The sequence below is a fragment of the Oculina patagonica genome, chromosome 4 (genome assembly GCF_052425735.1).
Source record: "Oculina patagonica isolate OP01 chromosome 4, crgOcupat, whole genome shotgun sequence".
Taxonomy (NCBI): Eukaryota; Metazoa; Cnidaria; class Anthozoa; order Scleractinia; family Oculinidae; genus Oculina; species Oculina patagonica.
The window spans coordinates 21,421,875-21,436,710 of record NC_135761.1 but is presented as its reverse complement, the minus strand read 5'-3'; the positions used below and the strand labels follow the sequence as shown (position 1 = coordinate 21,436,710).

General features: G+C 38.8%; 3 protein-coding genes across 3 annotated transcripts; 1 reads left to right on the top strand and 2 right to left on the bottom strand.

The window, feature by feature from the left end:
- The first annotated feature begins 448 nt into the window (after positions 1-448).
- LOC144651575 (cannabinoid receptor 2-like) lies at positions 449-1,423 on the top strand. Its single transcript, XM_078511527.1, has one exon. It carries the CDS (start codon positions 449-451, stop codon positions 1,421-1,423), a length of 975 nt encoding a protein of 324 aa, XP_078367653.1.
- A 4,054-nt stretch (positions 1,424-5,477) lies between these two features.
- Positions 5,478-6,452, bottom strand: LOC144651399 (cannabinoid receptor 2-like). The gene has a single exon (XM_078511327.1). The coding sequence runs from the start codon at positions 6,450-6,452 to the stop codon at positions 5,478-5,480; it is 975 nt and encodes a 324-aa protein (XP_078367453.1).
- A 3,139-nt stretch (positions 6,453-9,591) lies between these two features.
- Positions 9,592-10,587, bottom strand: LOC144648242 (adrenocorticotropic hormone receptor-like). The gene has a single exon (XM_078507860.1). The coding sequence runs from the start codon at positions 10,585-10,587 to the stop codon at positions 9,592-9,594; it is 996 nt and encodes a 331-aa protein (XP_078363986.1).
- Between the last annotated feature and the right edge of the window lie 4,249 nt (positions 10,588-14,836).

Here is a 14,836-nt window from a genome sequence, read left to right as displayed (position 1 = left end):
AACTGAAAAAAAGCATAGCAACAAAAAAAAAAAATGAAATATGAATATTCTTGCAAAGCCTCTCAATGTTGTCGATAAATAAACAAAATAATAAATAATAAATCACTTTATATAAGCGTCGATTTATTTAGCACTGCTGTGCTAATTGAGGACACTGTAAATAAAAAAATAAACAAATAAATAATGAAAATCAAACATGAACTTGTTAGAAGCCCCAACTGGCAGAAGGCTGACCAGCTAGTTATTTACACATAGTGGAGAAGTTGAATTCGGGATGACCAAACACAATTCCAATCTAGTAGCAGGGAGGGATGTGGTATTAATCTATCACTAGAAGAAAGCATGAAAGAAAATGTATTGAATCAGTGAGAAGACTCCAAATTCTAAGCCTGAGCCCTATTGTGTTTGTGTAAAACAAAACTTATTCATCTCTTTTCACAGCGTGAACATGAAGCTGAACTTGACTACAAATGGCACGCAGATTGCTTTAGAAGACCTGGAAATGGAGCAAGCGAAGCGACCGTGTTTTTTCACAGGAATCTCACAAACTTTCCAGCTTCAATTCTTTTATTACTCCAGCGTTTTTCTCGTTCCGGTCACCTCTTTGTTAGGTCTGTGGTGTTTCCTGTCAAACGGGTTAGTCCTGATTGCCATTCTCAGGGGTGGCCTTCGAATCAGGCCAGGGTTTCTGTTGCTGTGTAGTTTGACTCTGACTGATGTCGTGTTGGGAGGGCTGGTGACGCCCATGTATGTTAGACACAGTGTCGAGGAGTTGCTTTCTGGTAAGGCGTGTACCATTCCTAGCGATTGGGACTCGTCTCTTATGCCTTCATTTTTCTTTTTATGTTTGTTTTCTACGCTGGGTAATCTTGGAGTGATAAGCGTGGATCGCTACTTAGCAGTCGCTAAACCAATGTGGTACAAAACGACCGTCAAGATGCAGCATGCTATTTTTGCTTGCAGCGGAGTGTGGCTGTCATCAGTTTCAATGGTGATATTACGGCATGTTAAGGTGCCTCCTCCCAAAGCGCTCGAGATCTTTCAAGCGTGGTTCATAATCCTCTTCTCTTGTCTGGTTGTAGCTGTCCAGATATTAACTCTTGTGACCCTTCGTAAGCATAACAATGCAGTCGCACAGGTAATGGAGGAAAGCGCTCGGGTAAATCCTGCTACCGCTAATAACGCAATTGAGCGCCAGCTAGCAGCGACTACTCGCCATGTTGTCTGTTTACTTGTTTTGTTGATAATTCCCCTGACGTTTCTAATCGGTTTATCGCAGATCCTTGGTACAAAAATCAATTTATTTGTAAGGCCCTTATTCTATCCTACCACCACTCTTTGCTCTGGTATAAACCCTGTGTTGTATTACAGAGGAAATGCCCAGATTAGGGACGGAATCACTAAACTTGTGAAATGGCAGTGAATGCGAGATGTCGAGTGATGGCAGTTACCCCTGTTTAAGTGCTCGTTCAAGTAGGTACTTCATGACAGCTGACTGTTCAACGTTGCGTCCGCTCAGTGAACTCGAACCTGTTGAAGAATAGGATGTTTTTCAGCTTTCCATTTGCTTACTTTGAAACTTAATTCATAACTGAAAAAGCCTGCGTTGCAGACAAACAAAACCCCGCTATACCGGGTTGAACTGCAAAGTGAGTTTTATTACTTAACGCGGGGGTAAATGTGCATTTGAGTGAAACGAGAAAGAAAATTGTTTTTGAAACACCACCAGACAGTTGACCCCCACGCAAGAGCACTCCAGGTTGTCAGGGACTGTCTGGTGTCCGTCTACAAGGCAATTTTGAACTTTAAATTCTAATTTTAAAATCACATAAAATCTCCAATATTTCTTATTTCTCTAAATTTTACCAATTCTTTGAGAAAAATTGTCTCATCCCAAAATCAACAACAATATTGTAAAATCAGTATATAAAATTAACTAAAAGGAATAATGCTAACATTTTCAAATAAACTCTTCCCCTGAAGTGTAAAGTTTGTATTAGACGCCCCTCTCTAATAAACGCCCCGTATCTTATAAACGCCCCTCCCTCTCTCCTCCGCAGAGGCTCCTTTAGTGGGGGAAGGCGAAAAACACGGGGGGAGGAAGGCGAAAACACGAAAAATTAAAATAGGGAGAGCGCGGGGGACGACGGGCTTACCCCGCGCGCTTTCGTTTCGATTCTCTCCAGGCTCCGCGCGCTTACTTTACACCTCTCCCCGTTCCTCTCCCCATTTACCATCCCGTACGAAACACGAAAGAGGCCCCCTCCAAAAATCACCTAAAAAAAAACAGGGAAATGCTCCATGGAGTAAAATCACGCAATTTATTTATTTTCTTGCTTGACGCGGACATCGAAGAGGCTAAGAAAACGACTAAAAAAATGATTAAGAAAACGTCGATATCCAAATATGAACGGCATTTCTAGGCTTTGCATTAGAGCAGATTAGATTAGTTTCCTACTTACCAACTCTTTTTGTATCTTACTCCGCTAGCAAACTACGCATCCTATTTGTTTTATTGACGTTTTTAGAGTAAAAGTGAAATAAACGCCTCTCTCTTATAAACGCCTCATATCTATTTAACCCCGAATGGCATAACTTCCTTCAACGTTGATGATGTCTTAAATAAACATAGGAACAGTCTTTCCGAATCTGTTACCACGGTTCCCAAGAAAGATGTAATCCTTGTGTTACCTTATCTAGGTTTCCAAACCGAAGCTTCTAAGCGCCGTCGTTAATCTTGTGTTAATAAATTTTATGGTTTTGTGAACCTTTGGTTGATTTTTCAGAACACTTGCCGGATTAAGTCCTTTTTCCTTGGCAAAGATCGTTTCAATCGCCCACAAAAATCGAAGGTTGGCTACAAAGCCAGTTGCTGGGACTGTGACGCTTTCTGGCAAAACAAAACGACGACTGCATGCTTTCTTTTTCCTTTTCTTTTCTTTCCTCTCCCCCGTTTTCCTTCTCTTTTCATTTTCTTTCTTTTCCTTCCTTTCACTTGCCTTGCTTTTCGTTTCGTTTCCTTTTCTTTCCTTCTTTTCCCCTCCAGGGTAACACCATTCTCGTTTCATTCTCGTTCCAGCCCTTTTCGGTTCTCTTAGCCGGCGGAGCCTTGGCTCGAGAAATGATGGGCTCCGGGGACATTTAGTCCTAGATTCTTTCCAGTCCTAAATTCTAGGATATCGACGTTTTTCTTAGTCATCTGGGTCACCCATGGTGGCGTTTTTGGCCTCTTCGATGTCTGCGTCAAGCAGAAAAATAAATAAATTGCGTGATTTTACTCCATGGAGCATTTTCCTGGTTTTTGTGGTGAATTTTAGCCTGCTCGGTAATAAATAATGAAGATGAGTAGGTTTTGTAGCGCGCGTATGGGAGAAACGCGAAAGGCGCGCGCGCTGAAAACTACACAGACGCCTGCTACGCAGGCTAGGTGAATTTTGGAGGGGGCGTCTATAGGATACGAGGCGTTTATTACAGGGGGGCGTCTAATACACTGTACAAACTTTACACTTCAGGGGAGGCGTTTATTAGATCATTTAAGGCATGTAAGACACAACCTAATAATTATTTAACCTGACATTAACCAACTTCACAGTCAATGAGGACTTTAAATAGTGTGTTATAATAAAATCGTAACTTTTTGTCTTCTTGCTAATTCGTATACTGTTCGTCGTTCTGTTAGATTTTATGCATACGAGGCTGCACGTGTGAGTTTTTTTGTATGCCAATATTTTGAAGAAAGTTAGAAACTACAATACATAAATGAAGTGATATGGAAGACATGTTTTGTTAATAAGATGAATTACTCCTTTTAGTTTATTTTATATATTAATTTTACAATATTCAAAACTCACTTTGCAGTTATGAATTAAGTTTCAAAGTATGCAAAAAGAAAGCTGAAAAAACATCCTACCTTATTATAGGAAATTAAAGAGACACTATATATATATATATGTTTATAGTGGTCATGCACTTAGCTTCACATCTCAACGAGATAGCTAGTTTACAGGCATGCCACTGAAACAGAGGAAACTAATAATTTATAAATGAACATAACAAGGTTAAAGATCCCAACTGGCAGGAGGCAGACCAGTTGGCTATGTTGTGGTTCAATTTTTTCCTTGGTTCAAATTTTATTTTCCTTTGTTTTTAACTCATTATCACACATTACCATACCCAAAAACAAAGGAAAATAAAATTTGAACCAAGGATAAAATTGAACCACAACAGCTATATACAAAGCGTGGTCGAGGATTTGAACTCGGGACAACCGAGAAACAAGTCCAGCTAGTGGCAGGGGCAGGTCTTGAACCGGGGATCTCCGGATTACAACACCAGCGCCCTAAGCCACTCGGCCACGCTTGCCTCCTTGTATTACACTGTCACGGGGATTTTAATGCTTTTCGGCAAAACGTACTAAAATAGGCCAATTCCGATATATTAATATTCTAACGTGGCTGCGAGGCTAGGGGAGTAAAACAAAACAAAAGAAATGATTTATTCATTCCTGAACCTCGACGTGATATCTTTTGTTTTATTCCCCCAAACCTCGGAGCCAAGTTAGAATTTTAATATATCGGAAATGGCCTATTGGCCAATAGGTCTTCTCGTAATGAAATGCACCTAGTACATCAACATGGAGATAATAAAGTAAATTGTTGTTGTTAATTTTTAGGTGTTCTTCCACTCCAAAAGGACAAAACTTGAAAAAATCAGCCTGACTTTTTCAAATTGAGATCCAATACCTGAAGACATCACAAAATACTCACTCGTTTATCGCTTAAGTGCACTCACATGGTGATTTTTAACAAAACTGGATCACTATTCTTAGTTTCCATATGTCTTTAGGCTCTTGATTTATGAAGTGAAACTGGTGACAGTGTCTCTTTAACGTATGTGTTAGTTAAGGCATTTGAAATTAATGCGACTTTAACTGGAATTTGAAGGAAAAATTACTTTCCAACTAAATCAAGAAAATCAACGCGAAAGAGAGGGTAAAATTTTAAAGTGAAGGAAAGTAACACGACGTATACAAAGAAAACGCTTGTTACGACAACAGGAACTGATAAGTTTATTTCATCACTAAGCGAATTATCCTAAACTTAGGGGTTAGAGAAGAAATCTAACCACCTCGAGCGTTCATCACAGTTTCAGTGATACCAATACTTCCACCCTGATGAAATAATGCCCTTTCCTAGGAGACAAGAACGTCTTGACTGTATTGAGAAATTGGGGCCGAAATAATGGAAATTAGTAAACACATGTGTAAACGCTACACGTCACGTAGTTAACGGCGCGAAAATAAAACGTTAGCAAAAATTAACCCGACTTTAGCAATTTCCTTTAATAAGGTAGTCTTTAATAGGTTCGATTTCAGCGTAACTCAGGGACACAAAGTTTAGTCATGATCAGCTGCCATGTAGTATCTACTTGAACGAGAACTAAAATAAGGATAACTGCCATCACTCGACATCTCGCATTTACTGCCATTTGACAAGTTCAGTGATTCCATCTTTAATCTGGACATTTCCTCTGTAATACAACACGGGGTTTATACCAGAGCAAAGAGTGGTGGTAGGATAGAATAAGGGCCTTACAAATGAATAGATTTTCACCCTTAGAATCTGTGATAAACCCACCAGAAACGCCGTGGGAATTATCAACAAAACCAGTAAACAGACAACATGGCGAGTTGTCGCTGCTAGCTGGCGCTCGATTGCATTATTAGCGGTAACAGGATTTACCCGAGCGGTTTCCTCCATTACCTGTGCGACTGCATTGTTATGCTTACGAAGGGTCACAAGAGTTAATATCTGAACACCTACAACCAGACAAGAGAAGAGGATAACGAAACACGTTCGAAAGATCTCGCTCGCTTTGTGAGGAAACACTTCCACTTGCCATGAAATCACCATTGAAATTGATGCCAGCCACACTCCGCTGCAAGCAAAAATAGCATGCTGTATCGTGACGGTCGTTTTGTACCACATTGGTTTAGCGACTGCTAAGTAGCGATCCACGCTTATCACTCCAAGATTACCCAGCGTAGAATAAAAGCATAAAAAGAAAAATGTAGCCATAAGAGGCGAATCCAAATCGCCAGGATTGGTGCACGCCTTGCCAGAAAGCAACTCCTTGACCCTGAATCTAACATACACGGGGGTAACCAGCCCTCCCCACACGACATCAGTCAGAGTCAAACTACACAGCAACAGAAACCCTGGCCTGATTCGAAGGCCACCCCTGAGAATGGCAATCAGGACTAACCCGTTTGACAGGAAACACCACAGACCTAACAAAGTGGTGACCGGTACGAGAAAAAAGTTGGAGTAATAAAAGAAGTGAAGCTGGAAAGTTTGTGAGATTCCTGAGGAAAAACACGGTCGCTTTGCCTGCTCCATTGCCAGGCCTGGAAAAGCAATCTGCGTGTCATTTGTAGTCAAATTCGGCCTCATGTTCACGCTGTGAAAAGAGATGAAAAAGTTTTGTTACAGAAACACAGTAGGCAGAGGCGGCGGAGCGTTTTGGAACGTAGGGGGAGGGGGGAGGGGCTGTCCTAAAAATACTCGGCAGGTGCAACGTTTTTCCGTTCTAGCAACGTTTTGTTTTCCGAACAGTTTCTAGACCGAGATGAGATTTGCAAAGATTCACAAATTGTTTTTTGAAGGTCATACGAACGTTTCCTATCATTTTCGAACTATTCCGATGTTAAAGGAAGTTTCCCGAAGACTTCCAAGGAAGTTTCAAAGATGTTTGAACCCACTCACGAGACGGAATATCTTGACAAACCAATTTTACGCTGCGCTCGCGATATTTTCGGCACTAATTATAAAACTAATATCGTTTACCGTAGTTACTATCTTATTTTATCATAGTATCGTGTTAAATTGACATTTTCGTGATGTTTGGCGTTCGGATAATGTAAAAATACTAAGCATTTATCGACCGTTCACAAACGTGGAATCACACCACTGTGCTCACCCCTAAATACCTCATTACAGGAAAATTACGCATTTTCAATATGAAAGAGACAAAAGTCGAAATGTCTAAACCTTACCGTCTAAGCTAAGATTCGGTTTACAATCTACCACAATCACACCAACGAACTCCTCGAGGTCCTCGCCGGATATCTTCACGCGTAAGGCTCAGTTGCAGCTAAACGAATATTTCTCAATTTCTCAAATAAAACCTGATTTGTTTCAACGATTTGTCAATTTCGTGGCGGCGTGGAGCAAATGTGTCATGTTCATTTCAACGGTTTGTTTTTGACGATAATGCAATATTCTGAAAGTAATTTTGTCTTTTCATCTGACCGTTTTACATAATCCTGAACAGAACAAACTTAAAATAACATTTCCCGCGAGTCTTTTGCAAAGAAAGTGGAAGATCTAGTAAAACATTAATTTCTGAATTTAAAAACATTAGAAAAAAAGGCGCGCATGCACCGAAATTTGTTTAAAATATTTAGAAAGTTTCCTAACATGCATTTGAAGGAAACACTTTAGGTTATATCCATGTAGCTAGGAGTATACCAACGATCGGTAAATTTAACGGTTTGCATTTGAAGATAATGCAATATTCTAAAAGTAACTTTTTCTTTTAATCTGGCCTTTTTACATAATCCTGAACAGAAGAAACTTAAAATGAAATTCCCCACGAGTCTCTGGCAAAAAAAAGGTAAAACAATAATTTCTAAATTTAACATTAGAAAAAAGGCGCGCATGCACGACCAAAATTTGTTCAAAATATTTAGGACGTTTTCTAACATTTAAAGGAAACTATTTGGGTAATATCTATGTAGCTAGCAGTATACCATCGATCAGTAAATTTTAATTGTACCGAAATTTAGATTGTGCAGTTGTTAATCCTTGGCCAACACGGAAACAAATTCAATGAAATTTTGAAAGCGAACTTACACATTTGTGAAATTTTGGACATAAAGATTTCAGTCTAAAGTGCAACAGATTGACGTCTATTGTAAGGAAACGCTCTTGTAAAAACTAAAATAATTTTCTGTGAACAAGATAGGGTCGAATTTGTAGATGTTGTAATTCAATTTTATCCTTGGTTCAAATTGGATTTTCCTGTGATTCATTATCATACACAAAACATGAGTTTGAAACAAAGAAAAAAAGGAAACAAAGGAAATTGTCATTTTAGCTTAGGATAAAATTGAACTACAACAGTTATGTCCATCAGACAGGTCTACATGCTGCGAGAATCATAGATCGGCAGCCTCGACTTTTTTATCACAAAAGTTAAAAAAGATATTACACCCCAAAATATACTTTATAAAATTAATGACCAATGCGATTTGTTCCACTGATTTTCTGAATCAAACTAATTAGCACGCTACAATTTGTCGGCCACGATAAATCCGGACGAAAATCGGCTCAGGTTTTAACTTGCGAGCACGCTCCCAAGTTGCGACAGGACGAAAAAAGAAATAAGCGAGCGAAGCGAGTCGAGCTTTGCCTTTGGGAGCATGTTCGCAAGCTATCTCGTTTGAATGTAGCCTGGGTAAGCCTACGTAAATGGCGCTTTTGTTGTTCTACCCCCTTAGTTCGGGTTAACGCGCGGTGGACTAGCCACTCACGGCTATATTGAATGGCGATCCCATACGCGCGCGACTTCTATTCGACAAGTTGGCTGATTTTTAAAAATCTGTGACCACTTCACGCATTCTCGCTTGTCGAGCCCGATGTGATAAACGAAAACGAAATCTGCAAAAGAATCGATGCAAAACGAAATATATTTTTCAGTACTTTTAATAAAAACAAACGAAACTAACAAATCTATCACCTGCCATTTTACTTTTTTGTTTTACAAAAAAGGCTTTGACTAACACAACACATATGCAGTGTTTGCACTGTACATTCACTGATTTACCGTGGCCGACAAATAGGAGCGTGAAAATTGCCTCACCTCGGTGTAGACGTATGCAGGAATATTTCCAAGCAATAATTCTCGCGATTTTGACATGTATCTTTGACAGTTATTTTAAATTTTTGCATTTGTTTAGGTTTTCAATATTATGGATTAATTAGTAAATAAACCCCTTCAGTGGTCGCATTTTGAAAAATTTCTCATGTAAATAATCAACCTTGTTCCCTGGAAGAGAGAGACCCTGGGAATGAGATTGGAGAATAAATTGTTTCTGATTGACATGTGCTGAATGCGTATAAAGGACCTTTCTGTCACCACGTTTACCGTTTAATGCATAAATTAATTGTGGTTTGATAAGTGAGTGAAGTCAAGTCATTTTAATACCTCATTACAATTCGGTAAAAGGGAGTCTGGAATAGGGTGGAGTTTTTTGGTGTCTAGTCTAGTAGAGGGTTGCAAAATCAGCTGAATATGACCTGGTAGAGGGTAGGGGTTTTAAAGTCCCAGCGGCACACCCCACCCAAAAATATACCCGGCGCCCACTGTGCGTTATGGTAACAGTGTACAATCACAGCATTTCATTCACTCGACACGAGCCTCTTTTTTCGCTTTTTGATTGGACTTCCCCAGGAAGAGAAAGGAAAGGTAAAAGAAACAATAAAACAAAACTCAAACTCGCTGGTGGATCACAACAAGCAAAGAACACGTTTATTGACATTTGAACAGCTTAGATACACTTTGTCGTATTTGAGGGTTTCGACGGTGGTACAACACTGGGTTTATACTGGAGATTATCGAGGCGATTGGAAAATACAACGGTTCCATAAACATAAAGGTGGCTGGATTGGCTGTCTTTGAAATAACTACAACTATAGCACAAGGAATCAACACCAGGACAAGTTCCCCCGCAACCCAACTTGTTGTGACAGTTAATTTGCGCTCAATGGCTGCAGTTGTATGAACTGGATTGTTCCCCTGCCCCGGGTCCGCTGCTGGGTCGCTATTCTGGGCCACGGAATTGTTATGCTTATTTAAAACATAAAGCGTCAAACCCTGAACGATGACAATGAAAAAGGAGATTGCTATCACATAACAGGCCTCTAGCACCTCTACTACATTCTGTGGTACAATGCGGGTTATCTTGGCTGTGATAATAAAAATGGAGAGAAGCCACACCCCAAAGCACTCCAGGCAGGCGTGCCAGAGTTTTACAGAGACCTTATACCACATTGCCTTAGCAACAGCTAAGTAACGATCCAAGCTTATCACAGCAAGGCTACCTACAGTGCCGAGCAAACACAAGAAAAAGGATGCAACCATCACAGGGTCATCCCTCTCGCTGCGATTTAACGCGCAAACTTGGCTGTTGATAATTTCCTGAACCCTATATTTTAAATACACTGGGGTCACCAGCCCTCCCCACAGAAGATCAGTCAAGGTCAAACTACACAGCAACAGAAATCCTGGACGAATTCGCATTCCGCCCTTTAGAATCGCTATCAAGATTAACCCGTTTGACAGGACAATCCAGATACCTAACAGCGTATTGACCGGTGTCAACACTACATTAGTGTAATAGAAGTAATCTCGTTGCAACGTTTGTGACACTCCAGGGATGTAACAGCTTTCCTCATCTCCATCTCGGTGCTGAGTGGTGTGATTACTGATTCCGGCGTCAGAAGAGGAAACGTTTATATCGGCCATAAACCTAGGGTAGAGAAAGCTCTTGTTAGCTACGTTAATTTTATTATTGTTAACGGCTACTACTTTTAGTGATTTTTTCTGTGCAAGATTTAGCGACTATTTATATTAAGGATTTTCCGAAAATTAAAAAAAATAGTTATATATTGTAAAGCATTTTTTTTATGAAAATCTTATTTACGTGTATTTTCAGTTTAATTCCATCGCCTGGAAAGTAGCCATTTTAGCTCAAAGCTTCATTTACATTATTAATATTTTTCTATACGAATATCTTTAAAACCCCTTCTTACCTCCAGTTAAATTATTGAGCGAACATCTGAAAACTCCTGACAGATTGGCAGCTTTTTTGTTTCTCTTTCACCTAAAAATGATAAAGATAAAAAGTTACTTGCACTATCTAACCTGGATAAAGTCCTTTGACAAAGAACTGAAATGTTACGCGAACTTCGGTGGTATTAGTCGCCTTCAAATATTCCGCCTTTCGTATAAATTTGTAGTCCGGCGGCTAAGCTCGAAATTTTAGTCGAATTGTGCACTTTTTGATACAAGCATGAAATTTGGCACACTGAAAGTGGTCACCAACAGAAGTTTTTTCAGATATAGTGCCAAGCCCGAAAAACGCCAGTTTCCATGGAAACCACAATGTATTAAAATAAATGAAATTTCGTGAAATATTTGTTTATCCTGTTTTATAGACAAATACTATTATGTTAGGTAGTGATACCAAGTCGCACTTACAAAATTTAAAATGAAATGCTTTAATTTAGACTGTTTACAGCCCTATATATTTTCGTATATTTCTTCTGTTAGCGAACTGCGAACGCTGTGATCGTGGAATGATTCGCGAGAGCTGGACGCGTGGGGGAGGGGCCTCTTGGCTGAAAATTTCATTGCTGATTACTATCTGAAAATGGGAAATTGGCGTTGGCACTATATCGAGAATTGATTAATACGTGAAGGCTTGTAATCCTAAAAAATTTGGTGCTTGTATCAAAAACCGCACAATTCAGAAGCTAAGCCGCCGGACTATTGAAATGTTTTAAAAAAAGTTTTTTTTCGACTTGATATGCGGAAGGCAAAATATACGTCTACTTACTTTTAACAATGTCTGTACGTAACGACCAATGATTCAATTATGCAGTACTTCGTTACTTAAAAGGTATATAGTTCAGAATTCCACTTTAAAACAGCTTCAAAGTTACAAGCTGTCTCAACATTACCGGCTAAAATATGCCTTTGAGTAATGAAATAAATATGCATTTGCTGATCCTGACCGTAGAAAATCGGAACTAGGTTAGACTTAGCGAGACATGTACAATAGGCACTTAAAACAATAAAACGAAAACCTTCAGTCTCTTTTCGTAAACTTATTTAAGACGACATCTGGTGTATTAAAGCTAAGAAAAAACACCATCTTAAAACGTTATACCGGCTAATTTGCATTATTTGTTAATTAGCTAATTTCCATTAAGTTCTGGAACAGCTATTTCAAAAATTCAATTTCGTCATACCTTGCAGATTTTCCGTTTTAGACATAAAGCAGCCTTCAGAATTCAACAAATCCAGACAGACTGATCCAGAGAATCTCTTACAGACAAAAGGACTATATCTGCATGGAAGAAAAACGTTTGTCACTGCAATGTTTTGTTATTATTTCAGCACACAGACTTCAAAGTTTCGCGATCGACCAAAATGGATCGGAGCTTAATATACATGTATCACTATATAAAAAATGTTCGGGTTGTAGCCAGGCATGTTAAAAATACAAATTAATAAGTTGACACTAGCTAAAAATATTGTTTTTGGACGTTTCGGCCACTTACTTGTTGCACTCGGAAAGTTCATAAAATTTAAAAGGGTGCGTTTCTTTGGGAAAAATCCAAATCCGGATTCTTGATCCAAAAACGGATTTTGCGTTTCTTTACCTATTTCCGAAAATGGATTAATCTTGGATCAATGATCTGAAGAATCCACACTTCGAGTGGATACATCAGATCATATCTGAATCCGGATTTTTAGGATTCATGATCCGTGCGTTTTTTTGGGAAAGGATTCGAAAAAGTACCTTGGCCCAGCGGTCTTTGCTGTGAAAATACAAGTTCGCTCTTTGTTAACACTGCCATACGGAAAGTTTTAGGCGGTTATTTCGATCAAAATACAAAAATTTTTCACGATAAAAGGAAACGGTAGCTTCAGATAGGTATGTAGTATCATTTTAAACAGGATACAGGTTTTCTAGAACAGCCATTTTGTGCCATTTTGTATCCTTTTAAAATTGTCACGAGTGAAATTTGCACTGATCATTTCGCAACTCATTCTTCGCTCTCAGATGCTTTCTCGCCACATTGTGCTTAACGCTAAAGAAGATCTACTCAGTCGACGTGTGGTTTTTGTAAAAGATTTTGTATGCTTAAATTATTTTAGCTTGGATACATTCGACGAAAAATAAATTTTGTACTGATATTTTGTGTTCTGTGCGAAATGTGTTTACGGGGTTGTCATGGCAAAAAATCCGTTTTCGGATTCTTCGTTTCTTTGAAAGCAAAGTATCCGTGTGATCTGAGATCAATGATCCAATTTTGGATTTTCCCAAAGAAACGCACCCTTAGTTTTTATCACACATTCGTTACAGATTTTTAACAGGACGCCGTTGAACATTTGCATTTTTATTTTGCTAAAGAAGGCAACAGTAGTGGCCGAAACGTCCAAAAACAATATTTTTAGCCAGTGTCAACTTATTACTTCGTATTTTTTTTATACCGTAGTTACTATCTTATTAAATTGACTTTTTTGCTTTCGTGATGTTTGGCATTTGGATCGTGTATAAGAACGGTTGTAATGTGGAAAAAAACCGTATCCTCCTTCGGTCGCGAGATATCGTATCGTCAGATTTTTTTTAACACACTTAAAGGAAAAACACCAGCCCGAGTTTATCAGGAAATGAAGTATTGGCCTTTTTGGGAAGAATTCAAAGAAATTTACAGCGAACGACATTTTTACATTGAAAGCAGGTATACAAACAACAAAGGAACTCAGGGGTTTTCAGGGAAATTTGCACTAAGAAAAATGATCGATATCGCACGAACTGGCGAATTGCGATGCAATGGTACTCGGGATTTGAAGTGATGGGGATGCTCGAAGGATTTTTTTGGGTTTGAAATTTTGGATTCCGGGATTTTTTAGGTGGGAAAATTTTGCAAGTACAAGTAGGGATGTGTTTGGGTATTTAAAATAATCTGAAGATTCGTGGTAGTGCCTTGGCTGCACAGTTCTGCAAATAAACTACAAACAAACGTGTTTTGCTGTTGATTTTTGAAAGGTAAATTTTTGATTTAAGGATTTTTGGGGGTTATGTTGGAAGCCCTTGGGATTTTTTTGGGTCTTGATACCAAGTCCCGTTATATGAAAATACCTGGCATTTTTTTTAAATTGCATGCGATAAAAACATCGACATACATAGCAAAAAACTTACCATCCCGTTTTGAAGCGTTGAATAAAGACTGCATAAGTTTCGTGTTGGTGGGCTTTTCTTGAGACGACAAATACTGCAAAATCTGCCTTGTACGACTAATGAATTACTGAGAGGAAAACAGGAAATTATAAGAACGAATTGAATGGAGACATCAAAATCAACATATCTATAGAATCTCTTACAGACAACGGACTATATCTGCAGTCAAGATTAACGTTTCTCAGTGCAGCGTTTTGCAATGTTTTGTTAAATGAATTACTGAGAGAAAAACAGGAAATTATAAGAACGAACTGAATGGCGACATCAAAATCAACAGATCCATTGAAATTCTTACAGACAAAAAGACTATATCTGCACGCAAAATAGACGTTTCACAGTGCAGTGTTTTGCAATGTTTTGTTAAACTTTTTCTGGTGAAAGGTGAAATCTTCCCCCACCCCTTCCCAACGGTTTTTCTACGCGAAATACCTCGTCTCGTCATGTAAAAATACCTGGCATCTTTTTGAAGTTGTGCTAGCTAGAAACATCGAAAATACATGGAAAGAAAACTTACCATTCGATTTTGAAGTTTTAAATGAAGACTGCATAAGTTTCCTGTGAGTGGGCTTTTCTCGAGAAGACACTGAATTGTGGTCTGAATGCTATTACTAAATCCTGCAAAGTCTTCATTGTGTGCCTAATGAGTTACTGACAGAAAAACAGGAAATTATAGCAACGAAATGAATGACGACGGCATCAAAACAGAATTATTTAGGACAATAGACGGGAAAATGCTAACTT